The 27,229-nt window shown below is 32.2% G+C and overlaps 1 protein-coding gene and 1 long non-coding RNA gene across 3 annotated transcripts in view; both read left to right on the top strand.

Annotated features, from left to right (window-relative positions):
* The first annotated feature begins 3,035 nt into the window (after positions 1–3,035).
* LOC127706465 (uncharacterized) lies at positions 3,036–10,878 on the top strand. The gene is made up of 4 exons (XR_007984474.1): positions 3,036–3,493; positions 5,408–5,580; positions 7,246–7,342; positions 10,049–10,878. It is a non-coding gene; the product is annotated as an uncharacterized LOC127706465 (long non-coding RNA).
* A 652-nt stretch (positions 10,879–11,530) lies between these two features.
* Positions 11,531–27,229, top strand: part of LOC127706463 (uncharacterized) — a 94,269-nt gene continuing 78,570 nt past the window's right edge. For both annotated transcript variants that reach the window (XM_052211089.1, XM_052211090.1), the window contains exons 1-9: positions 11,531–11,635; positions 13,417–13,459; positions 14,442–14,616; positions 15,667–15,963; positions 18,329–18,395; positions 19,609–19,658; positions 20,704–20,763; positions 22,736–22,789; positions 23,830–24,093. In XM_052211089.1, the coding sequence (XP_052067049.1) occupies positions 13,427–13,459; positions 14,442–14,616; positions 15,667–15,963; positions 18,329–18,395; positions 19,609–19,658; positions 20,704–20,763; positions 22,736–22,789; positions 23,830–24,093 (1,000 nt within the window). In that variant the 5' untranslated portion in view covers positions 11,531–11,635; positions 13,417–13,426. The remainder of the gene's footprint in view (positions 11,636–13,416; positions 13,460–14,441; positions 14,617–15,666; positions 15,964–18,328; positions 18,396–19,608; positions 19,659–20,703; positions 20,764–22,735; positions 22,790–23,829; positions 24,094–27,229) is intronic.

A 27,229-nucleotide genomic window follows, 5' to 3' on the forward strand; every position in this document is an offset into this window, starting at 1 on the left:
CAATTCAATGATTACCAATCTTTATATTACGACGAAACGGCAAAGTTTAAAACTAAACGTAGCTTATTTCCTATTATAGGCAAAGCATTAAGTTTTTTATTTGGTACTGTATCAGACAGCGACCTGTCAAAAATTCGAAGAAATATCAAAACTTTGGCACAAAATCAAGATGCAATTCGTCATATTGTTCAAGATGGGTTAACTATCTTAAACACTACACAAACACATGTTTCTGAAAATAGACACAAGGTTAATGAGTTGATTGAAAGTGTTCAAGATCTTGGAAATAGACTTCAAACTTTTGCTACGGATTTAGAAAAACAAATTGAAGTTATGGGAAGTTATTTACAAGCTTATTTGCATATGGACATGATAATAGGTGAAATAAAGGACCTTATGAATATAGCCGGGGATTATTTAAACCATTTGCAATTACAACTAAACATGTTGTCCTTAGGACACATGTCACCCAGTCTTATATCACCCGGTAATTTACGAGTATTATTGACTGACATAAAACGACGACTACCGGCGACATTAAAGATACCTGGTGACGAAGTTAAAGATATTTGGAATTTTTATAAATTTTTGACCTGTAGTACAGTTTTGGACGAAAACAAAATAATCATTATCATTACGTTACCATTACTAGATATAAGAGACACTTATGAAATTTATAAGATTCACAACTTGCCTGTTCCTACTACGATAACTGATAAACAATCTGACTCGAGCAATATGGTTGCTCAGTATGAATTAGAAGCAGAAGTTATTGCTGCAAACCAAGAAAAAACTAAATATATGCTGCTAAATACCAATGAAATTGACAAGTGTTCCAATCCTTTAGTTAATTTTTGTGAAATTAAAAGTCCAGTTTATCCAGTTAATTTAAGTAAATTATGTATCATAGCCTTATTTGCCAATAAAGAAAATTGGAAAACAAGATGTACAGTGAAAGTACGACCAAACACAATTTTGCCTATGGCAACTTATTTGACCGATAGTATGTGGGCAGTTACAACCATTAATGAATTTAGAATCACTATTAGATGTGATGACAATACAAACATGTTGACGGATCAGATAATTAATCCTCCTACCACTATAATTAATTTAAAGCGAACTTGTACCGCTACGAGTGATCATTTGACCTTATTACCTACTTATCAAATGGAAAGTACATTTTTAACAGAAAAAACGTTCGAAAGATTCTTAAATACCTTTCAAGTACTGAATACAAGTTTATGGGAACCCTTTCATGCTGCTTTGCCAAATTTTACAAAGCTTGAACTACCAAGAGAACTAAAGGCGATTAAACAAATTCCTATGAACGCTTTGATTGAAAAACTTAGAAATTTAAGGGGAATTGAAAACGATTTTGAATTTCCAAATTGGGGAGTAGGTTTATCCCTGGGTTTGGGTGCGATTTTCATTGGAATAGCTATATTTTTGTACTGTAAGTTTTTTAGAAACAAATCTTGGTTAGCCAAAAAGAAAGGTGTGAGTTCGGGTTCTAATGCCACGAACGATGGGTACCAAATGGTGACAACGCAAATGGTTGGGACAGAAGTACCTGATTCCAGAGAGAAGATTCCCTCTGCACCATTACTCAAAGACGATGCAAGACCGAAGACCGATGCTACCAGTCTCTTGAGAAAGATGTACCCAGAGCTAGATACGTCGACTACTTCGTTAAAGGACTGGATTGTAAACCATACAACGTAGACGACCGAATCCACTAGCAGAAGACGAACCGTGTAAATAATTTTAAAAGTGACCCTATGAACTGTGTAAATAGAATTGTATAAACATTTGCGTTCCTACCCAGTATTGAGGAACAACTTACTATGATGGTGATGGAAATAAAACATGAACTATGTATACCGAAATATTGAACTTATGATTCGAATGAACTATGTGTAAATATATCCAGCTATTAGACTTGATGAATGTGATGAACTTATTATATCATGATATTGGACTCGTAGAACTTTATAAACTTTAGATATGTGGTGATGGTTACCGGAAACCTTACAATAAACTATTAGAATAACCTACAGGAAGAAAAATACCGTATTTTATTGAACTTTCGTTCTATTTTGGAGGGAAGGCATTATGTAACACAATTGTGTTCCATACGATAATCATCAGGAAGTAACTACATACAGCAAAACCGAGACGATTACATGTAACCTTTAGACACTTAATAACAATCTGTACGAATATTATTGACATATACCCTGCAGCCACTAAATGACCATGTCTACTGTGAAATAACATGTATCCGTCAGGGGTTAATTGCATAGTTTGACAATTAACCACAGACTAGTATTACTCCACAACCAGACTACTACGTAACCGGCCTACAGCTATGGACCGTTTGTATGGACCACTAGACTATATAAGATCTCTCATTTTGGACTTCAAGACACAATTCGATCACACCAGAATTCGTCAGATCTCGGCCAGTGTCTCAGTGAAAAACATTTATTTGAACTTTTAATCGCTCTTTGAATACTTGTAATTTAAGCAATAAATTCTAATTGACAAGTATTAGTTAACTTAATTGACTTCGCAACACAAACATATGTTTTCATATGTTTTATAAAATATGTTTACATATGTTTGTAAACATATGAAAAACATATGATTTTCATATGTTTTCATATGTTTTAAAGGACATTAAAAAAAATGTTTTGAGAAAATGTCAAAATTTGTCATTTAATTATCACATACATTTTTTCATTTATTATCTATATAGCGTATTTCTCAAACAGGAAAGTTCACTTTCTACTCTTCCCACGAAATCCCACAGGATCATGATGATGAAAGCAGGTCAGCCCTGTCAGTGTCACCCCCACAGCAGAGCTATCTAATTTTGAATTGAACAGAATGTAAAATAAGTGAATGAGTTATAAATATTAAATAATAATATGAATAAATATTCTTTATTTAGATTGTTCTTTATTCTCAATTCTTTTTTTTTATTAATAATCCCATTATTCTCTATGATTCTTTATTCTATATTTCTGCTTTTTTATGCTATCTGTTCTTTATTTTGCACTTTATGTCATTATTTTCTATTCTTAAACCCCCATCTTGATTCCAGACCCTCAAATATACGTAAATGTACGAAAGCTTGCATGGTACGTCGAAAACGAAAACCCGGAAATCTTTTCACCGTTACCGTTTTTTATACTATGACGCAAAATCCATGGACGCTCACGCGATCATCTCTGCTGCTGTCTTTTTAAAAGTTTTTAAGAATGGACAGAGATAGATGAAACAAGGAACTTTGGTTTTTCAAACTGGCGAATCAAAAATTTATTATAAACATATAAATTGAAATGGGTAACTTGTCGATTAACTGGAAGAAACCGGGGAACGAAACATAGAAAATTTATGAAACGAAAGTCAACGCAACGAAAGTCAAACATGCAAAGTGTTTTTGTTTTGATGGATAATTTTACGTACCCTAAAAGCGCAACGAAAGGTAAATATTATTATGCACATTTTGTTTAATTATTGCATTAAAGCAGGAAGATGTGTGTGCTTTCACTAAGTTTATTTTTCACGAAAAACTATTTGACTGTAGATATTGTGAACCTGAGAACGATATTGTAATATAAATATAATTGCATTGGGTAATCCGTTTCATTATCTATTTATATGTCATAATGATGATATTACAAGATTTAGACACAAATACATCCCATATAACCATATAATTTGTAAACCCTTTAGACAATAAGACAAACTTGGAAAAAGGGGGGGGGGGGGCATCATATAAACCATGAAACTGTGTAGACGACTTTATTATCTCTCTAGCAATTATGAATTAATAGCTATTTTACACTTAATAGATAGGGGTGCCCCTGGGGAGCAATTACTCCCCCCTTTTCATATAATTTAGCTTTAAAAAATGTATATACCTTTTCATACATCGCGTAGGTAATATTGTACAAATAACCTTTTCCCAATTTTAATTATGAGTGCACATGATTCCAGGACATACAGGAGCGCACAAGAATCACATTCCTGCATTACCGAGGAAATCATCAAATTTGATTAAAGCTCAAATCTGAGGCTCAAATTCCTTATTTTATGTTACATGTAACTTAAGGCAAAACGAGACTTGCAACTAAGAAAATTACAGGGCTTTGCATATGACAAGTACAATAAGCCTTAATTATCCTGAGTCTGAGACTACTATTACTGAGTACTATAACAATAAACATCTAGTAATTCTCAGCCTTATCATACATGTACTATACTTCTGATAGTTTTCCACACCTATTCACATATTTTTAAGCTGAAAAATATGACCCATGCAGGCTATTACAGCGGCAGGTCTTATCACCTTGTACATTATATTATAAGATGTGGACCCTAGTCGAGTGCATGAACATGATGAATGGTCTACTTTACATGTACATCTACTTAAATGTGAATATAAAAATAAGAAGATGTGGTAAGATTGCCAATGAGAAGGGTCCAATTCTCCACCAGAGATCAAATGACATAGAAGTTAACAAGTATAAGTTATGATACAAGATGACTTCAACAATGAACAAAGCCCATACCACAAAGTCAGCTATAAAAGACATTTAATGGACATGACAAATGTAAAACCATGCAAATGAGGAAACTAACAGACTGATAATGATTTATAATCAAAACAAGGAACAAATAAACAAATATGATATACAGCAACAAAGTGAACAAACGACAACTTGAACCGCTGAATTACAGGCTCCTGACTTGGGACAGGCACATACAGGATGTGGTGGAGTCAGACTACTTTGTTGGTGCCAAACCCTCCCCTTAAGGGAGCTATAATTTGTTTTTTATGTGGGGGGGAGGTGGGGCTAGGATGAAATTTGAAAAAAAGACAGGATGAGACACTTTGCCAAAAAAAAAAAGGCAGGATGACAATTGATGTAAAAAAATTGTCAGGATAAACTATAAATAAAAAAAAACAGGACTGAATAGAGTGGAAAAATAAAAATGCAGGACAAAATTTTTCATCCTACCCCCTCCCCCCTATAAAATCAAATGGTAGCTCCCTAACCTGGGATAGTGGTGTGAAACTGCTCAACTCATCTGACATCAGATCTGTACAAAAGCAGATTTAATCACTTTGATTCATCACTTCATACAACGGTCATGACTATGGATTTAATAAACATAACATGCATAAGATGGATTAGAACATTCAAATAATTTAATACTTTTGATATAGTTAATTTTTTTTCAGGGCAAGTCTAGATCTGTTGTTCTTGTTTTAAAAGATCAAAATAAGCCAATTTTGCCATACAAAAATATTTAAAGCAATTTGGCAGATATATTGTAACTTCATTAATGATTTTATTATACATTTGAACATGTTATACATTATTTCTTATAGCATTTTCAATGAAAGTACATTTTGTACATGTACTTCAAGAAGTAGAATCTAAGCAACAGAACAGAATTCATTTGAGGCATTGCTTTCTACATTATATAATGGATTCATAGATTGTCATATTGATTTATGTGCATAAAAGGAGCAGTAGTCAATGAATAATTTTGTGATGAGAGGTATGTAATGAAGAGGATAACTTTGTTTAAATATTTTGTTGTTGTCAGACTCTGTATACATGTTGCAAGTTTTGAGGTCATCATGGTCATAGACATGATAGAGTTGAAAGTTTTGATTCTTGTTGTGGGCTATTTCTATAAGCAGTGACAAATTATTTTTTTTTACAGGTCAATTTTATAGAAAATAGCGTTGGAAGCTCTATTAACACTTCATTGCTTGTTCTTTTTTTGTCTTTTAACAACAGTCATGAAAGTGAGTCTTGGGCATGCTGTTTTTAACAGAGGTGAAGTCATAAACAATTTGTTAAAAATTGAGATTAGGTCAGTTTAAGAGGAACCAAACAATAACTTATGGCCGAGTCATGGTTAAATAAGTCAAAAATATTTTTTGCAGTAGAAGTAGGATATCCACTTCTCATTTCCATTTCCATTGAGATTATATGGTCCAAATCCCTCAGTCATGGTTGATTGACTTTGATATTTTTACTTAACTTAAATGTGAAAAGTTTCTGATTAGGTCAGTTTGAGTGAACCAATAATGATAAATCTTTGATATTTGTTATGCATTTGTATATGTCAGAGTACTAGCACATTTCATATCCCTTGTTTTTATTTTGCCCAGCCCCTCAGTCATGGTCTATTGATTTTGAAACTTTGTCAAGTCATGGATGGTGTGTGACTTTGGATGTTTAAGCATTGTCATTATAATATCAACATTTGAAATCAACTAACAGGATTTCATACAGAGAAGACATACTTCTATGTCTAAAGTTTATTCATATAATATTAATGTATACCAACGGTTTATTATATACCAGTAATGTCTTGGATAAATTAGTATAGTATGAACTTTTTCTAATATAAAATCATCTATTCTGCTGTCTACAGTTTAAAAAAAACAACATTTAGGCATTAACTCTTGATGTCTATTAAATCTTGATTTCCTGTTACATAGGCAAAATTGTTTAAATACACAATTTATAGGCATGTTGTGGAATCTCAATAAATACTTATGATTGCAATGTACGTTGTTGTTGTAGCTATGAAATCTATACAATAACGTTATTCACTACAGCATTAGGGTTACAACGTTACCATAGTTCAATGTTAGTACTTTACATATACTATTTTCAGACAAGGCAATATTAACTCATGAACATAATATGTTGTCATTTGTGTTACCATCCATACTTCATGCATTTAATAAAAGAATAGCGCTTCAATGTACCTCGCCATTTGATGGATATATAAAATTTGCTGTCAAAAAGCAAAAAATATGTATGTTCTTTTAACCTTTTTCATAAATTATAAATAATGTAAAAGAAGTGAAGACATGTGTGGGATTGCTTGCAATGCAATTTTTCTTACAATATCTATTTCCAAGAGGTATAACTACTGTAAACATATTTGATCAGCACTTATTTTCTAACTCGTAAAACTAAAAGACCATGCTGATATAGACCTATGGTATGAATTACATAAGAAGGCTATACATATATTATTAATATGCTGTTGATCTTTTTGTTGTTTGCTTACACATTTTTTCCATTCAATCAAAAGTAAAAATATAAATTAGTGACTCTGAGCATCAGTTCATACTTCATCTACAAAAATGATCTAGTTTTTGTCTGGAGTTCTGGATTAAATTAAGATTTACAATTTTAGCTTATTACCATGGTTACCAAATGAAAGGAAAGTGCAGTATTAGAATCACTGGTGTACATGTAGATGCGGATATCCGGCAAAAAGAACTGGTATCAAAGTAAGTTCATCTGTAGAATTGCAGTTAATTTAAATAATTTAATGTTATCTATCTAAAACTTTTTCAAGTGAAATTGTACATGTTACGGCATGTATACTGTTGTTTATTTATGTCTTTCTGATGTCAAGTATGCATCAAGAAATCCTTATCCTGCTCTCCTTCTTCTGCTCCACACACACACACGCATGAGATGTCAGAAGTTCAAGTAATTATAGCATTTGCTTATATTATGAATTGTATATTTAAAAGTTGTTCTTGTCTTGAATATACATAAAATATTTGCCACTGAACATTAAAATAAGCAAGAAAATTCAATCAATTATTGTTTTTGCATTATAGGAATGAGTTTTCAAACATACATGTATAACAATTTAATAATTTCCCTTTAAGTTTTTTTTATGAACCAGCATATAGATATAACATGTATAAGGAGATGAGGTACATGTATGATTCTCAATGTGACAACTATAAAAAAAAAAACCAAAGGACGAAGATGTTAACATTTGCTGGTCACTGTACAGCCATAAACAATGATCAAAATCCATACCATAAAGTAACCTATTATGGCTATAACTTGTATAAGGATGAAAAAATGTGAACCAATGAAAAAAATAAAACTACACACAGTATGGCAGACAGCACCCAACATAAGAACCAAATGTCAGAATCAGCCAGAAAGGGCTGGACTCATCAACAAGCACTTAAAAAGAAATAACAAAATAATAAAAGATGCAAAATTTATGTTTTCCCAAACTAAAATATCTATCAGTTCACCTTCGACAGATTTATTCAATTAATGTAACAACAAAACATTTGTCATTTCAAACAGTCTAAGAAAGCATGACTGTGTAATGCCAAAATATTGAACACACAAGAATATGCAGGACCATAACAGTATATAAGTATTTATAATTGCTTAGAATTTCAATATCTGAAATACATGTTCTGCTTTTTGTCAAACATGCAAATTTATTTCACGAAAGCGAGACAGTGATCCTAGATTCTGCCAGAGGCGGCGTCGCTGTCCTAAAATTTAGGTTCAGTCTGTGGTTAAATTTTTTTTTAACATCGATAACTTTGTCAAACAGACATGGGATTTTGTGAAATTGAGACAGAATATTCGAAGCTTCTTAATGACCAAACTACAGTATCCAAGGCAAAATATTGAAAATATTCTTTTTCATTTTTCCGTATTTCAACTAATAAATGGGCTTAGTTTTTTTGATGAGCTTGCGACTTCCGTTGCAGAAAGCTCGACATAGGGATGGTGGAAGACACGGATGCTTCATACTATGTACAATGTATATAGATGCATATGTATGTTATGAAGTTTCTGTCAGTCAACTGTCCATTGTCCTTGAACTCATTTTCATGGTTCAGTGATTACTTGAAAAAATAAAGGTTTTTTGTAATGTTAATTTCTCTCATAATTTCTCTCTTATTAATATTATTTATAGTATTCATGGTAATAGGATATTTATATTTACTTAGTATGTGGGTACCTTGCAAGGTCCTAGTGTCTGTCTACTCTGTCAGAAAGTTTTCGTGGTCAATTCAATATCTCAGGTATTATAAGCAATAAGTCTACTATATTTGGTGTATGGAATTATTGTAAGGTGCAGATGTCCAACTGGTAGTTGTAATCTGGCCTTGACCTCGTTTTAATGGTTCAGTAATAAGTTTTTATATTTTGGTCTAATTTTTGGATACTATAAGCATTCAGTCAATTATATTTGGTGTATGGAATTATTGTAAGGTGTAGATGTCCAACTGGTAGTTGTAATCTGGCCTTGACCTCATTTTAATGGTTCAGTAATAAGTCTTTATGTTTTGGTCTAATTTTTGGATACTATAAGCATTCAGTCAATTATATTTGGTGTATGGAATGTTTGTAAGGTGTACTGATCTAAAATTGAGAATGGAAATGGGGAATGTGTCAAAGAGACAACAACCCGACCAAAGAGCAGAAAACAGCCAAAGGCCACCAATGGGTCTGACAGTAATCACCTGAACTTGACCTCATCTTCATGGTTCATTGGATATTTTTTTCTTGCTTAGTCTGTTTTCCAGATACTATAAGGTAAAGGTGAACTATATTTGGTTTCTGGAATGATTGTAGATTGAAATTGTAAGGTGTTTATGTTAAATTTACATTTATCTTGCAGACTTCATCTGACCTTAACCTTATTTTCATGGTTCATTGGTCAGTATTAAATTTCTCTTGATTTGGTCTTTTTTTTAGATACTAAAAGTATAGGTGAACTACTTTATGTTTATGGAATGATTGTAAGGTGTTTATATTTGTCTTGCAGGTACAATTCTTGCCAGATTTTTTAAAACTTATTCTATAGGTTAATATCAGCATAATCCTAGTCAAGTTTTATAAATTTGGCCGATCAACTTTTTTCAAAAGAGTTATGCCCCTTGGAAATAATAAATTTATGAAAAATGGACTCGTAAATGCTCTCATTTTTTTTTATTAAACTTATACATGTAGTATACTATTATAGTAATGCCCTTGAAGGTCGGTTTGAAATATTTAGTATACAAGAAAAAGAACTTTTTTTCTCCCAAGCACATTTTTTATTTATAAATATTTTTGAGAACAAAAAAACATGTTTTTTTTTTTTAATATTTGCCCTTGATAGATAAAAAATGTACGACTAGGTGGACATTGAAACTCTGTTCTTTTATTTTTACTTGCAGGAACTGAAAAGTAAAGAAACAGAACCAAAGAACATTAATTTTAGATTAATACAATATTGAACTCAAAGTCAATATAGTTGTCTTTCTTAATCATACAGGATATTTCCAAAAAAGCGGCTGCATACACATGCACCAGTAATAGCCAGCAGTGAAGACAATTAAATATCTGTGTATGGTGATATAGTAATAGAAATATCACATACATCATAGGGAAATAGAAATGGAGTATGTCAAAGAGACACACATAATGACATATGAAAATAGAATATAGACAATAGAAATGGAGTATGTCAAAGAGACACACATAATGACATATGAAAATAGAATATAGACAATAGAAATGGAGTATGTCAAAGAGACACACATATGAAAATAGAATATAGACAATAAAATTGGGGTATGTCAAAGAGACTAACATGAAAATAGAATATAGACATTAGAAATAGGGTATATCAAAGAGACAAACATATGAAAATAGAATATAGACAATAGAATTTGGGTATGACAAAGAGACAAAAATATTAAAAATAGAATACAGACAAAAGAAATGGGGTATGCCAAAGAGACAAACATATGAAAATAGAATATAGACAATAGAAATGGGGTATGTCAAAGAGACTAACATATGAAAATAGAATATAGACAATAGAAATGGTGAATGTCAAAGAGACAAACAAACCAAAATAGAATATACTAGACAATAGAAATGTGGTATGTCAAAGAGACAAAAATATGAAAATAGAAGAGACAACAAGTTAATAAAAAAAGAATTCTACTTGATATAAAAATTATGGAGCACTGTTATTTTTCTGCATAAAAGAATGCCTGTATACAGTTGTTTTTTTATTTTTTTGAGCTTTTGATTTTGCCATGTATTTTCTGTGGAGTTTGGTATTTTGGGTTATTTACTTTTTTAAGTAGCAACTCATCACAATGAAGTATTTACACTCAAAATGAGTTCCTGACAGAAAAAAAAAGATAACAAAGAAAAACATATTAAAACATCAAAACATAACTCTAATAAACCTACCGCAAAAAAAAAATACATATATATACAAACCATGTTTAGAATCTATGAGAAAATAAATGCATTTGAACAATTAAAAACATATAAAAAATACATATTTAGGACCAAGATAAAATCATATGAAAACATATGTTTGGGCCAAACATATGAAAACATATGTTTAGGACAAACATATGAAAACATATGTTTAGGCCAGGTATGAAAACATATGAAAAACATATGTTTGTAAAAAACATATGAAAAACATATGTTTTCCATATGTTTACATGTATGAAAAACATATGTTTTTCATATGATTTTAAAAACATATGTTTTTCATATGTTTTCCATATGTTTTTCATATGTTCGAAAACATATGTTTTCATGTCGGGCCTAAACATATGTTTACATATGTTTTCAAACATATGAAAAACATATGTTAAACATATGAAAACATATGTTGCAATTTTTCCTATGTAGGGGTCGCGGCACGACTGATGATAACCATTGGTGCTGCTGATATTGTTGTGGGGGGATAGAGGAATTGGTTGCTGTTGTCAAAAAAGGAGTGGAGTCGAAAGGTAGGTGTTTAATTTGCTAAAAAGTTTGTAAAAGTCTAGGTTTTTTACTTTTTTATTTTTGTGTCCCCAGACATTTTTTTAAAGTTTAATATCTATCTGCTTGTTGTGTTTTTTTTTTAAACTATTTGAAGTGTCCCTTTTATTTTTTTAATCTCATACTGATATGATTTTAAAGTTACATTACATGGAGATGCGAGTTATACGTCAATCAAACGGCAACCCAACGACACAAAAATTAAAAGAAATGTAGAGGTATTAAAGTCTTAAATTATAGATAGATAGGTATAAGAAGATGTGGTATGAGTGCCAATGAGACAACTCTCCATCCAAGTCACAATTTGTAAAAGTAAACCATTATAGGTCAAAGTACGGCATTCAACACGGAGCCTTGGCTCACACCGAACAGCAAGCTATAAAGGGCCCCAAAAATGACTAGTGTAAAACCATTCAAACAGGAAAACCAACGGTCTAATCTATATAAAAAACGAGAAACGAGAAACACTTATGAACCACATCAACAAACGACAATTAACCACTGAACAACAGGTTCCTGACTTAGGACAGATGCAAACTATAATATATATTATACAATATAGACTATAAACATGTGTAATTGGTGTAGAAGCAATGTTCTAACTCGCTCAGGCATAATCAACCTTAAACGGTTTTAACTGTTCTGGTTAGGTTGTATACTGAACAGATATATCATGTTAAGGAGGGGTATTTGCGAAAAATACCAGTCGAGAGAATGTTAAATTTCGCGAGCCGTAAGGCGAGGGAAATTCATTCTCAAGACTGGTATTTTTCGCAAATACCCCTCAAGAACATGCTATATCTGTTTAATTACACCGAATGTTAACGTACAAAACGCATTGATGATCGTGACATAAAACGCATTGATGATCGTGACATTACAAGCGTCCAGTCGGATAGAGTATTTTTTGGCAAATACCACGACAGAGAGGGTAAAAAAGGCATATCCTTTTTGCATATACCCCGGCGCTGTTTAAAAATGAACGATATTCATTTGATAAAAGTAAATTGGTAAAAAATACACTGGCTATCAACCAATCAAAACCCAGAGGTGTAATTATCACATATATTCCAAATTGATCATACAATACATTTAAGCGGAATCCATTCTTACGTTTGTTTCTCGAAACATTAGGACTATGTGCGTACAAATCTCTCTTTGTCCAACTGTAATTAAGTTAAATCTTCGACCCCTTGATACAATATGTATTCGGTTTACTATTCATATATGGTTCTATCTGCACTCTTTTATCTTCAAGGGTTTTAGATATAAAATCCTGTCGACTCTGGAATTTCTTTATTTTTATTCGGTTGCTGCAAGACATATACCAAGGGAATGGGAAATCAGAAACCAAATGTAAAATAGACAAAGCCATTGACTTAGGAAAAAAGACGAACATCCATGTACAAACGAACGTCAAATAAACTGCACAAAAAACTAAAGATTTAGCAACACAAACCTCACGAAAATCTTTTGCTATAGAAGGGTAAGCAGTTCCTCCTACAAAAGTGACACCAGTCATGCAAGCTTGCCTGTAGATGTCGGAATACAGGTCTGAAACCATTGTATATGAAAAAAAGACGATTTTAGGGTAACAGTTGTGTCTTTATAACTTGACGGAGAGACATAATTAACAAGAGATTATTTATATTTTCCTTTATCAAGATCACAATAATTTCCAGGTAATTTTTTGTATAATATTGAAGTGCAGTATTTAAAATGCTTGTTTTCTATTTTTGCATTGTAGGTTGGCGAGGATGATGATAAGCTACCTGAAGATACTATCATTGGTAATTTGTCAAAATTTTGTTTCATCACAAAATTTCGAAACAAAACAATTTACTAATGTACATATACTGCCATTAATTTGATCTTTGATGAAGAATATGATTTTTTTAAACAGTATATTATATACTTCTGAAGCTTGGTCTACAAAATAAAAAGTGGTTTTCTAATGGCTTAATTTGTTTCAGTTAAATCGATTTATGACTATTGAACAGCGGTATACTACTGTTGCCTTTATTAATTGCTTCTGTATTTTCCGCTGGGATGTCTGACAATTTATTACGATAATGAATGGATGTTTTCATATTGGCCCTGTTATATGTCCGAGGTTTGTAATAATGGACCGATGATAGCTGTATTGGCCGATACAACGCTACGGTCGGTCTTTCGTTTAATCAATCCTGACATCCCTCGGTGTGATATACGACAAGATAAACCTTAAAATATGCATTATCTATAAAGTTATTTAAACCCAGGCAAATATTTTTTTTCTGAAGAATTTGTATATATACAAAATCCATGAACATTTTATTACGACTTTTAAGGTGATTTTTGTTGGCATATAATGTACATGTAGATTTTGTTTCATTGTTGTCCTATTTAAGCAAATTATTGCTTACATCGGTGATCGGGAAGTCTTGAACTTGCAGATATGAATGAGGCCTCATTGTGGCTTTAAATTTAAGAACAATAATAAAAGTACTGTTCCTTACTTTTGGCTTTGTCAAGTGCGTGTGCGGAGTTTGGTCACGAATTTATAAACCATATCATTCCTTTTCTATAAATCGTGCAAAATAAAGAGACATAATAATAAACAAATTTAAATTTGATAAGATATTATAAGTGTTTTTTATCCGTATTTAACATCTTTCTAGTAATGCAACAATTAATTATAAATAGATAATATGTTTTAATGTAAAATACACTTTCAATCCCATTATTTATACATTTAAGGTATTGTAAACAGTATTGTTTTCTCCATTACAGGTATTGATGGTACCAGAGGTGTTAGACTTTGACTTGCAGTGTCCTGGATCTGGGCATTGGAAATATCGTTCTGAAGCAATAGGTTGCTCCAATTCAATTACATATTATTGTTTGTTTTACATTTTGAATGAAGAATATACTGAAAATTGCACAGGTCCAGACTTTGACCAAGAAGGTAAAATGGAACAAAATGTTTAAAGATATGAATTTATAGTTATAAAATCATATCATATATTTACAAAGAAAAAGAAGTTGTCTTCAGCAAGAGAGGGCATGTGCCTTTAATACATTATATGCTCACTATTTTGATCATGTACAGTATATTAAAGGAGGAGGTATGATAAGAGACATTATTTCTTCTTCTAACAGTTTTTAGCGATCCTTCATACGTAATTGAAGATTATTCGCCGGGCGTCGACTCTAAATTTTTATTTGTCATTTACAAGATAAAAAAAAAAATAAGAAAGAACCAGATTCTGGGATCATACTCTTGAAACCCTGTACTGTACTGCATGAAACTATTTGTTGTGGCAAATGATTCCAAATTATAACTGTACGCGTAAAAATAAATATGTATAGCTGTCTTTAGATGTTGTCAGTATTTGTTTTGATGAAAAATGTCTTTTAACTATATGGTTTTGGACATCACCCAAAAGGGCATTTTCAACATCTTTTTATAAGACTTTGTATAATCTTGTAGCAAAATATCTTTTTAGGTAAGGCCTTTGGATATATCCAAATACTAATGACAAGATCTCAAAATGTAGCTATTTTGGCTTTCATTTTGCAGTTTAACATTAACAGAAGCCCCAAACCAAGTAGTTATGACATGTTTCATCAAAAAATAAAATACTGATGTACGACACACCTTTATCCTGTGATTCTCTGAAGGAGTTTGACAATACTTATCTAATTTTCAAGAGGAATAAAAAAGTGGCCCTCTCATACCATTTCCCTTTGTGTTCAGTGTACATTTGATTGATGCCTAACCAAATAAGATATCCATTTATCATCGGTATACTCTACTTTTATATTAAAGTAAGGAGATATGGTATGATTGCTATGTCGATAACTTTCCACCAGAGACCAAACGACAAGTATGTAAACAAAACAACTATAGGACACTACACAGACTTCAAAAATGGGAAAAACCTATACCGTATAGTAAAATAATGTTTCTTTTTTTATCTCAATTCAAAATATATTTATTACAATGACCATTTAGGATTAAGACGTGTACTTAGACCTGGATTCGATTCGGAACCTTGTTCATCAAATCGATACCAGCCCTTTCCATTCAACACAACTGGACACAGTGTTTGTGTATATGATAAGTCAGTCTGTTCAGAGGAGGGGCAGATAGCATACGACACAGAGACGACAACCAATGATCGAACCTGTCGTTGTGACTACACAAAAGGTTATGCCTTTGTTACCAGACCAAGATGTTCTTGTAAGCCTTCAGAGGAAGATTGTTCTTGCTATCTTGTCCATTGTGACAATGATTCTTTTTTATCAGCAGGTAATTATAAAGATTAATGATGATTTAATCAACAATCGGTAAGGAACTTATAGCATCAACTAAACAATGTAATGCAATTCCACTTGTTTTGTGTTGAAAAATACACAATATGATCATAAGAAATTAACGCCAAAGCACAAGTTTTGGATATGTTCACTCCCTTGAATTAGGTTAGCTTATTATTTCATTTGTTTTGCTCATCGTCCAGTGTCAAATATAAACAAAGATAGTAAGGGTATGGAGTTTGAACTTACTGGAAAATTAGGTTATTTTATAAGAATAGCAAATAAACACTTCATCAGTGTGGAAAGTTCGTTCTGTCGACTCGAGTCTCCATTGCCTGCATATACAATAGTTTTTGTTTTTATTAATACCCTATTTTTCCAAAAAATAACATGGCCTAGGTCTTTGGTATTTATAAAACTGTCATAATGGTTGCTTCTTAGTTCTGAATATGTCTCATCTAAAAGCAAGTCCCAATATTCCTTCTTTCTATTTCTTCAATTCTAACATAAAATGTTAACTTCAATCATTCTATACAATGTTTATAACAAAAAATGCTCTGAAGTGGTTATTCACATTACATATAGCATTTTGGTTTTGCTGATTATCAGTAAAGGACTAAAAAGCTACTGAAAAGGGAAAGTGATAAATATGGAAAAGAAGAAGATTTCAAACTTATTTTAACTGATTCATGTTATTCTAAAACAATGGTAATAGGGAGCTTCGAACCATATTTGTTTATGACTGTTTTCTAATTTCAAATTGGGGACAATCTTATGCTTCATCGGATCTAACTTTCCCTTTAAGCTGCTAGTATACTATAAGCCACAATCAATTATTTTGGACAAGGACCAGATAAATCTTCATCCTTAAAAGTAAAATATGTGGGAAAATTTGGTTGATTATATAGGGAATCACTGAAGCATGACTGGAGCGGCCCCCCCCCCCCCCCCTTTAGGTCAGTCAGCGGGACACCCCCCCCCCCCCCCCCCACTTATGAAAAGTTTTGGATCCGCCACTGCATGATACGGGTTATGTTCTTCTCGTATAGTTTATGATGGTATGATACTAAACCCCTAACGGGAGGGATTGTGCTTGATTTTCATATGATGAAGACATTATCTTTCAATCAGTTTAATTGAGGTCTGGAGCTGGCATGTCAGTAACTACTAGTAGTCCTTTTTTAATTTATGTTATCATTGTCATTTTGCTTAATTACTTCTGTTACCTATTCTAACATCGGACTCGGACTTCTTTTAAACTGAGTTTTACTGTGCGTATTGTTGTGTTTGTTTATTCTACATTGGCTAGAAGTATAGGGGAGGGTTGAGATCTCACAAAACATGTTTAACCCCTCCGTGTTTTTGCGCCTGTCCCAAGTCAGGAACCTCTGGCCATTGTTAGTCTTGCATGTTTTTTTAATTTCGGTTCATTTATATGTTTCGGAGTTTAGTGTGACGTCCATTTTCTATGAACTAGTACACATTTTTATTTAGGGGCCAGCTGAAGCCCGCCTCCGGGTGCGGAATTTCTCGCTGTGTTGAAGACCCATTGGTGGCCTTGGGCTGTTTTCTGCTCTTTGGTCGGGTTGTTGTCTCTTTTACACGGTCCCCTTTTCAATTCTCAATTTTATCATTCAGATTTTAAAACATTGTTACATATGTCTCTTGTGTCCGACATAAGTGTACAAAAGTCATATTCGAAAGAGCTTCTTGATATATTGCATGGACACTTGTCTGTTGTTAAAGACTGAATTGTAACCTCAAGATTTATTTTGGTTATTTTTATCGTTGGGTCGCTGTAGTGTTGACGTATACCATACATCTCCCTTTATTGATATCGCCAAGTACCTAACCTGCCTGAAGAAGTCATGCCCTTCTTTACTAACTATTTCTGTACTTAACAGCGTCATTTTTTTTCGTGTTACGCAAACCATTCATCGCACGTGCATCGTTGATCCAGTGGCGGATCCAGAACTTTTCATAAGTGGGGGCCCGCTGACTGACCTAAGGGGGGGGGGGGGGGGGGCGCTTCATTCATGCTTCAGTCATTCCCTTTGAATGAGACTAATCTGTTATCTGAATTCATTCTCGGCTTTCTATATTGCTAACTACATGACGTATACTACAAGTTTGTTAAAAAGAGATCATCTACTTTGGAAAGCCTTACTTTGGCTCCCTCTATATAAAATAAGATGTGATATGATTGGCAATGAGACAACTTTCCACCAAAGACCAAAGAGCTTAACAACTCCATCTTTTACTAAGGTACAAAAGGCTCCGAAATAACAGGCTTGCATGTCCATATTATTATTCAACAAGAATAATATTCATTAGTATCTGTTGTCTTTCTTTTATTATAGATTATCAGTGTATTACAAAAGAGAAGGATACAAGAGACACTGTTTGTCCTAAAATAAAGTTGAAAAAGTAAGTTTTGTCTACAGTAACTGTCAATAAGTAGAGGGTTTGATGATGTTCATGTTCAAGCACAAAACAGTTATATCAATTCACCGACACAACATAGATTTGCGTGGCTGTTTTTATAATAGCGCCAAGAATATGTTAATGATGTATGATATCCTAAGCAATCCAATTCGTTATTACAAACCAAGCATGATAATCAAATACGAAAATGATTACGGCTGTTCGTTACTTCCAAAGTACACAATGGATTAATTTTTTGTTCGTATTGTATTCTTGTTTCTCTCTCGTTGGTGTATGTTAACCTCTTGAGATTTCTGTTTTCGTCAGTAAGTGTTATATGTCTTGTTGGGTTACTGTCTTATTGACATATACACCCAATCGCTTATTGTATATACTAATAAAGTCAAATTGAATGGTCACTTCATGCTGATAATATTAAAAGAGAAAGCAGATGTATATTTTGATTTGAGAAACAATTGAGAAATATTAATAAACAATTGAAATTACAAAGCAAATGATGTCGTGATATATATATGGTTTCATTTGATAAAACTAACAATCAAGGAATATAACATTTTAATTGCATGTAATAATAATCATTTCGTTTACTAGACCGTCAGGCGGAGTAGGAATTTAACCATCTAGGACAATAGATAAAAGTCTCAAGTTACAATGGAAATGTATATCATTTGATATAATTGTTATCGCAATCATACATTTGTTGTGCATGCAGCTATAGAAATGTCTAGAACGTTGATGCTAAAATTGTCAAGTTTGAAGACGTAAGCAATGAACCAAGAGAAAATCGATCGGTTTTAATTAATAGATTGATTCTAAACCCCTCACCCCAAAACTTTAGTATCGTCAAGCCTCTTCCAATTTCTTAATATAAGTTAATTTTAGAAATAATCATCCGATATGACCATCACTACACTCCAAGGCTTTTCAGAAGAAAAGCAAGCAATGACAATGCATTACAATTGCAGATTAGGTACTCAAATATCATTTGTACATTATATTTAATGTACTAGTATCTATACGTACACATATAGGTTTCAATTACAAAAGTTATTTTAAGGTCAGACGAGTATTGTGTGATTGAATAATCAAGTTTGAAGCTTCAGTAATTACATTATGAAGACAATTTTCTCATTAATTTGAATGTAATGACATTATTCGAGTTTTATGTACGTTAAAAATGTGCTTCTTCTTTCAGGGTAAATAATACGAATAATAAGCGGTCTGGTTTACATGTACAGTTAAAAGGTAAATAGATGATAATATACAAATTGTAGGACTTGGTATGATAGCGAATGAGACAACTCTCTACCAGAGACCAAATGACATAAAAGTTAACTACTATGGGTCACCGTACGGCCTTCAACGACGAGCAAAACTAAAACCGCACAGTAAGTTATAAAAGGCCCCGAAATGACAAATGTAAAATGATTCAACCGAGAAAATTAACGGCCTGATTTATTACAAAAAATAAACGAAAAACAAATATGATACACAGCAACAAACGACAACCACTGGCTTACAGGCTCCTGACTTGGGACAGGCACATACAGTATGTGGCGGGGTTGATAAGTTTGGATCTGATCAGCGGAGTAGAGAAACAGAATACACAGCAGAAAAAGCTCACACATTATACATATGATGAAAACATTTCTTCACGAAAACAACACCAGACCATACAGTGACAAAAGTTCTATATGCAACGCTCTGTATTTCTAAACAGATTTCATACATCAACGTTACGCGCAGTGCAAACGATCACAACACCATGCAAATCCAAAAGTTATCCCTTGCACACAAAATTTCAATAACATATTACGCTAAAAGATAACTCGAGAGACGTGTTCGAAAGTGTAACTAAGTGTATAATATATTTGCCTAAATGGTTAAAAATAAGTATAAGTTTTACATTTGTAGAATAAGTCTTATTAGTAAAAAAAAATTGGTTCAAAAGACAGTATAATGTTAATTTGGTGTATCATAGCAAAATTGTCATGAAAGAAGAGAAATATCGACAAAAAGAGTTGAAAGGTCGACTAGTTTTGCATTTTTCTTTTTAAATTCCAAGAGAAATTCTGATATCGATATCGAAATTGTAAAACTTTTGATCGCGAGTTTGACGATGACGGTCATTTCCTCTAACCGTTTCGGATGCAGGGAAAATGTTGTCATATAGGTCTTACAATGTTATTTATACTTGAATAACCTACTTTGCATTGTTTAAATAGGGGCTTATCTATTACCTATTTTATATTATTTGTTTTTTTAATTGTGTCGTTACATTTGTTAACAGGTTATTTCAAACGAGATACACCGAAAATCCCAGTTATGGTATTCTGGATATTAATTCTAGGTTAGTTTTTATTATACAAAGTGATACATGTAAGATTCAATTCAATTCAGTATTTTATTTGCGTCTCTCTTTTGTATTATACAAAAACACATGCATTACATAAAACATTCTATACGTCTAAATACAAGTCACCCAACAGAGTTATGAAAGACGATAAAAACTACATAAGATGATTTAAGACCATGTCTAAGTAAAAAAAAAACAACAATCAGATCCCTTTACAATGTACAATTTGAAAATTCTGCTATATATTTCATATAAAACACAAGAGACCAAATGACACAGAAATTAACAACTATAGGTCACCGTACTGCCTTCAACAATGATCAAAGCCCATACCGCATAGCCAGCTATAAAAGACCCGAAATGACAAATGTAAAACAATTCAAACGAGAAAGCTAACGGCCTAATTTATGTACAAAATCATGAACGAAAAAAAAATGTTACACAGCAACAAACGACAACCACTGAATTACAGGCTCCTGACTTGGGACAGGCACACACAGAATGTGGGGGTTAAACTAGTTTGAAGGCGCTAACCCTCCCCCTAACCTGGGACAGTTAGTTAAGTTTGTTTTTGTCCAAAATTGAATGCAATTTTTTTCATTAAGTACAGAAATGTCTACAGTTTCTAGCAATACTTATGAAATATATTTATACTTTTAAAGAAATTACTATTCCATGACAAATATGAATTTGTGCATGAGAAATCAAACGAGTATACAGGAAAAAATGTCACTTAATTCAATGTTTGTATATAAATTATGATTTCTCAGTAATGAAATTTCATAAAAATATTTCATAATAACCATAAAAACCAAACACATTTATGAGATTAACAGTAAAAATTTCAGCAAAATCAGACATGAAGTACGTGTTTTACCATGTTATAAAAATATGTGTTTTTATATGAAATATATAGAGGAATCTCAAAGTGGTGAAGGACTTTTGACCTAAGACTGTGCAGACTCTAATTATGTACCTGATACACGTCATAAAGTAAAATTAGTATTAATTTGTCTTCATTTTGAAACTGTTATTTACATATTCCTTGGCGTGCGTACATGTGTCACATCAGACCTTTAACCTTTTAACTCATTTGTTCTTAAATTGTAAGTCGTAGAATAGTGAACAACGATTGAAGATGGACATATATATATATATATCCATACCAACACCCAAACCATAGTTTGGTCGTTTGAGGTTTCATTTAAACGCTCAAACCATTAAACCATAACTATGACGTTACGAATTTGTTCTCAGATAATGATATTAGCTTTATACAAAATATGGTTTAAGTTCATAGATATCAAAACGAATAACAATCCATATGTATGACAAGTTGAAAGTTATGAAAACACAGATGAATATCTATTTAGTATTGGTGGACGACTGAAAAGATTATCCCTTTCTTCGTCACAAAAAGGATAAGGGGGAATAACCATAAATATTGGATTATACAATAGACCACACTATCCACCAACTCCCAAGTCATCCAATAAAAACAGACAAACAAACAGAAAAAAACATCGAACAACATATGGTCAAGATAGGCTGACTTGGTGGATGCACATAATGTGATGGACTTGAACCAGTTTTCCGTGCACACAAACCTTTGCCCATATATATAAATACAAGGAGATGTGGAAAGATTGCTAATGAGACAACTCTAAACAAAATGACATATAAGTTATATCATATGTAAAATACGAAATGAAAACTTGCATATATCAGCTACCAAAAGGATGACCACTAGCTTAGACAAAGAAATAAAAGAAGGCATATAATTTGAAAGCATGGTCAAAATGTGCTCACTTCTACAGCCATCTAGTTCATAGCAGACCTTCAGGGAAAAATCCAATTTTCCCTGAATGAGTTAGTATATTTCGCACGAAGCTTTTGTTGATAAAAGATTTAAGAACGTTTAAGTACGGATAGGCTTATGAAACTGTTTACTTTTGGTTTACTTCAGCATTACCATTTATGATATTGGGAATGGAGAGAATAAAAGGATGTTTGATGGAAGGTAAACGTCTTCTCTTAAGATCTAATGCTTACTATAATAGATTAATTCTATGTACTAAGCTAATTTCTAGCGACATGTTAACCGTTACTTATGTTTTGAATAATAATATAAATAATACGATATTTTTCATTTATATTTTATTGCAATGGAATAAATGAAATAAGGATAGTATCGAAATAAAATTCAGAAAGGACTGACGGATACGATAACATGGTAACGATCACTGGATATTGCTTAGACAAGCAATTTAACGAAGTTCTTTTTTTTTAAATGATTTATGCAACACTTGTTATGTAGTTCTCTCTCGCACTTATACGAAATAATGTATCATTGACGAGATCGTTTGTGCAGAAAGTTTACGAAATATGTCCCCTTGTTTAATCATATAAATATTAAATGTAAATAATTAAGAAATAGACAAATAACTTATCTTGTTCTTATAACAGATAACGCCATAATACAGATCAACTTGGTTCATTCGGGAGAAAAACATGTTTACCACGGAACAATATCTCAGATGAAGGTGTCAGAACACCAATTCAAAATCCCAATATAATCAACAAAATTTTTCAATTTTCACAGCTTTCTTAATATTTTCCCTTAAGTTTAACTTCATAAAAGCCAGGTATATTCTGAATTGGACATGTATCATCTTTCTATATGCCAATTCTCAACCAATGTGTAAAGTCTTGTAGAGAAACACGACCATTCAGAAGTAAACTGCTACTAAAAATAACCATTTGTTTTCTGGAAATCTTAAATAAGTGTACTATGAAGCGCATTACTCCTCAATTTTAATGCAAAATCATGGACAAGTAAATTTCTAAATATATTTCTCTTTTAGCAAAACATTAATTTCTGAACATTTGTATGTTAGTTCAAGAAAACAATGACATCAAAAGAACTATTTTTTTGTCAGGTTAGTGCTACTTTTGAGTTCTTAATTGAAGTGGATGAATTTGTGGATTGACACCTGAAACATAGATATATTTTTGTTTTGATTATATATGCTTACTCTTAGATTGTTTATCTTTTATTAGATATGATAGTAAATAAACTGGAAGACGTACACTGCATAGAGGGCCAGACTTGTGTATTTACTTGCGAGATAAGAAGATCAAAAATAAAAGTCCTATGGTTCAAAGATGGCTGTCCTCTTCAAGATATTCCCAAATGCGTTATTATTGAGTCTAAGGAAAAAGGACATTCCCTTACAATAATGAATACTACACAGGATAACAACGGATTGTATTCCATTGCAGTAAAAAACAAAAAATCTGAAGCTCGTCTCATTGTTCGTGGAGGTAAACATACCATGTAATATAAGTATATACACTTACTGTTGTGTTTGAAAGACCCGTGTTTACTTTTTTGTTGTTTTGTGATATTCTTATAAATATGGGGTTATTGTGTTATACCATAGATCTCAAATTTCAAAAACAATAAACTTTGCAGGGGAAAATATAATATTTATTTACAAGTAAAACGGCGCTTATTATTGAATTCATTAATAAAGTATCCGATCTTGTTAACAACCATTATTTTGTTATCAATTGTTCTATATTAACTGTATTTTGATGATCGGACGCATGATAGTTATGACAGCAGTCCTTTTGCGCCAATTGCTATTTTCAAGATGTATCATTTGCGCCAAATATTATTTTTCAAAGGTATCAGTTGCGCCAATTTACGTAACTTGTTTGCGCCAATCTACCTGTACAGACATTTATATATTAACCGTACGTAATAATCCTTAATAAAATGTGGGGAAAACGGGACTATAGGAAAGCCAAAAATGCATAAGACCTAAACACGTACAGAGCTATTTGACCAAAAGTGATCTGAAAATAGCCAAATTCATCTGAAGTCAACTTTGACTGAGGAAGTTGGAACCTTAGTTTCATGATGATTTCTAAATTAAGGCATGCCAACGGAAAATCTAAGAAAAAAGTGTAATAAACCATGTCAGTAGTACGGAAGCACTGAAAACTGAGTTGATGATACCCTCAGGGACTAACAGTCCACCAGTAGTGGTATCAACCCAGTCATATGGTCCAAGGACACAGTTATCGTCCTTTGGTTTTCGTTGTCTACAAATATAGTCCCTAGTGTGAACAGTGTATAACTTGCATTTTTTTTTTATACACTTTCCCAATTTATTTCTTGATATTTTATGCATGAAATATTAAGTAAGGGGATGAAATTACATGTTAAAAAAATTTGGGTGCTGAATCTTTATGTTAAGTAGTGATTTGGTCCAGTTAAAAAAGGTCAAAAATTAGAATGTCGGAAGCTGTCAAACTGAATTTTAGCCCCCCTTAACACAGAATTGTCAATATTTTGAGTTAGAGCTGGTAGAAGTTTCTATAATTTTGATATTATTTGTATCAATAGTAGTACACTACACTGTAAAAATCTTTTTGAGATAGAGCAGGTGCGATTTTTTTAATTTGAATTTATTGTCTAAAAGAAATGCACTACGAAATAACTGTGTTCTCGGGCCTAAGAGATGAATTCCGTAAATGTAGATTCTGTACTTTGGCAACTTTCCTGAATGGTTTTCTGGTTTCAATTTGTCAAACTCAATAAAAGTAAAGGATTTACAGCTTTGTTTGACAGAAATTCTGTTAAAATGTCCCATTTTGGCATTATACTGCTAAAATAAGCATTTCAAAGCAGTTTCCATTTTATGCCTAAGAGCCATGCTGACTTTCTATCTGACAGCTTTTTATGTTCCTGATATTTGTGTTTCTATGCTTAAATCAAATTTAATTAACCATTTGTGAACTCGGAATCTAGAGAAAAGTAGATTATCTCAAAAAAAATGTGCAGAATATTTGTATTTATGTCCCTGGTTAAACGGCCTGTTTGATGTATGTGAAATGTGAAGAGCTTTGTACATAAAATCTGTAGTCCGTCACAAATATTTCACTAAATCTGTTAAAAAAACACTTTACAATGATCAGTACACCCTATTCATTTCATATGCTACCATAATTTTCTTCTTTAGGATAGTAAGTGGTTCAAATATATGCCAAATGAGACTAAAACTACATGCAAGTTTTCCATTGAAAAGTGAAAAACTGGTCATCAGACCATACTGTCTGCAAAAAAAAGTTGAATTCAAGAGTCCTTTTGCAATTAGACTTCTTGTATCATGACATCTTAGCATAGAAATGAGCAAAAAGTAACAAATTTCACTTCCTTATAGCCTCTGTGTGCATTTTTATATGTAAATATGGGCTACGGCCTAAATCGACTCTAAATAATTCTCAGTCTTACATGGCCTAAGACCATTTCATACTCATGTAGTATGCTTTTTGTAACTTTTCTTTACATTTAAAGTACATTTAATATATATGGAAGAATAATGTATGGTTAAAAACCTTCAAAAACTTCAAATTGGTTGAAAAAAATGCATGTTTATGTAAGGCTTCCCTTAATTCGAAAATCTCTATTTTCAGGCACAGGCTCATATAAATTTGACTTTTGAATAACTGTGAAAAATCTGATGAATCAAATGAGTGTTCCGTTGCTTTTAATACTTATTATATTATATTCAAGAGTATTTAAAAAGCAAATTTTTGCAATATTTAAATTTTTTAGGCCAAAATCTTGACAGCTGAAAATATTTGATTTAAACGTCAAAAATAAACATCCAAATTTCAATATTAAAATGGCCCTAGTTTCTATAATATATATCCTATGTCCATGAAACTTGGCCAACTATCTTAAAATTGCCTAAGCTTAGGTCATGCAAAGTTTTATTAAAATTGGTCAAGTCTTTCTATCCTATTAGGTCCAAGGACACAGTTATCGTCCTTTGGTTTTCGTTGTCTACAAATATAGTCCCTAGTGTGAACAGTGTATAACTTGCATTTTTTTTTTATACACTTTCCCAATTTATTTCTTGATATTTTATGCATGAAATATTAAGTAAGGGGATGAAATTACATGTTAAAAAAATTTGGGTGCTGAATCTTTATGTTAAGTAGTGATTTGGTCCAGTTAAAAAAGGTCAAAAATTAGAATGTCGGAAGCTGTCAAACTGAATTTTAGCCCCCCTTAACACAGAATTGTCAATATTTTGAGTTAGAGCTGGTAGAAGTTTCTATAATTTTGATATTATTTGTATCAATAGTAGTACACTACACTGTAAAAATCTTTTTGAGATAGAGCAGGTGCGATTTTTTTAATTTGAATTTATTGTCTAAAAGAAATGCACTACGAAATAACTGTGTTCTCGGGCCTAAGAGATGAATTCCGTAAATGTAGATTCTGTACTTTGGCAACTTTCCTGAATGGTTTTCTGGTTTCAATTTGTCAAACTCAATAAAAGTAAAGGATTTACAGCTTTGTTTGACAGAAATTCTGTTAAAATGTCCCATTTTGGCATTATACTGCTAAAATAAGCATTTCAAAGCAGTTTCCATTTTATGC

The sequence above is a fragment of the Mytilus californianus genome, unplaced genomic scaffold (genome assembly GCF_021869535.1).
Source record: "Mytilus californianus isolate M0D057914Y unplaced genomic scaffold, xbMytCali1.0.p SCAF_6, whole genome shotgun sequence".
NCBI classification, from domain to species: Eukaryota; Metazoa; Mollusca; class Bivalvia; order Mytilida; family Mytilidae; genus Mytilus; species Mytilus californianus.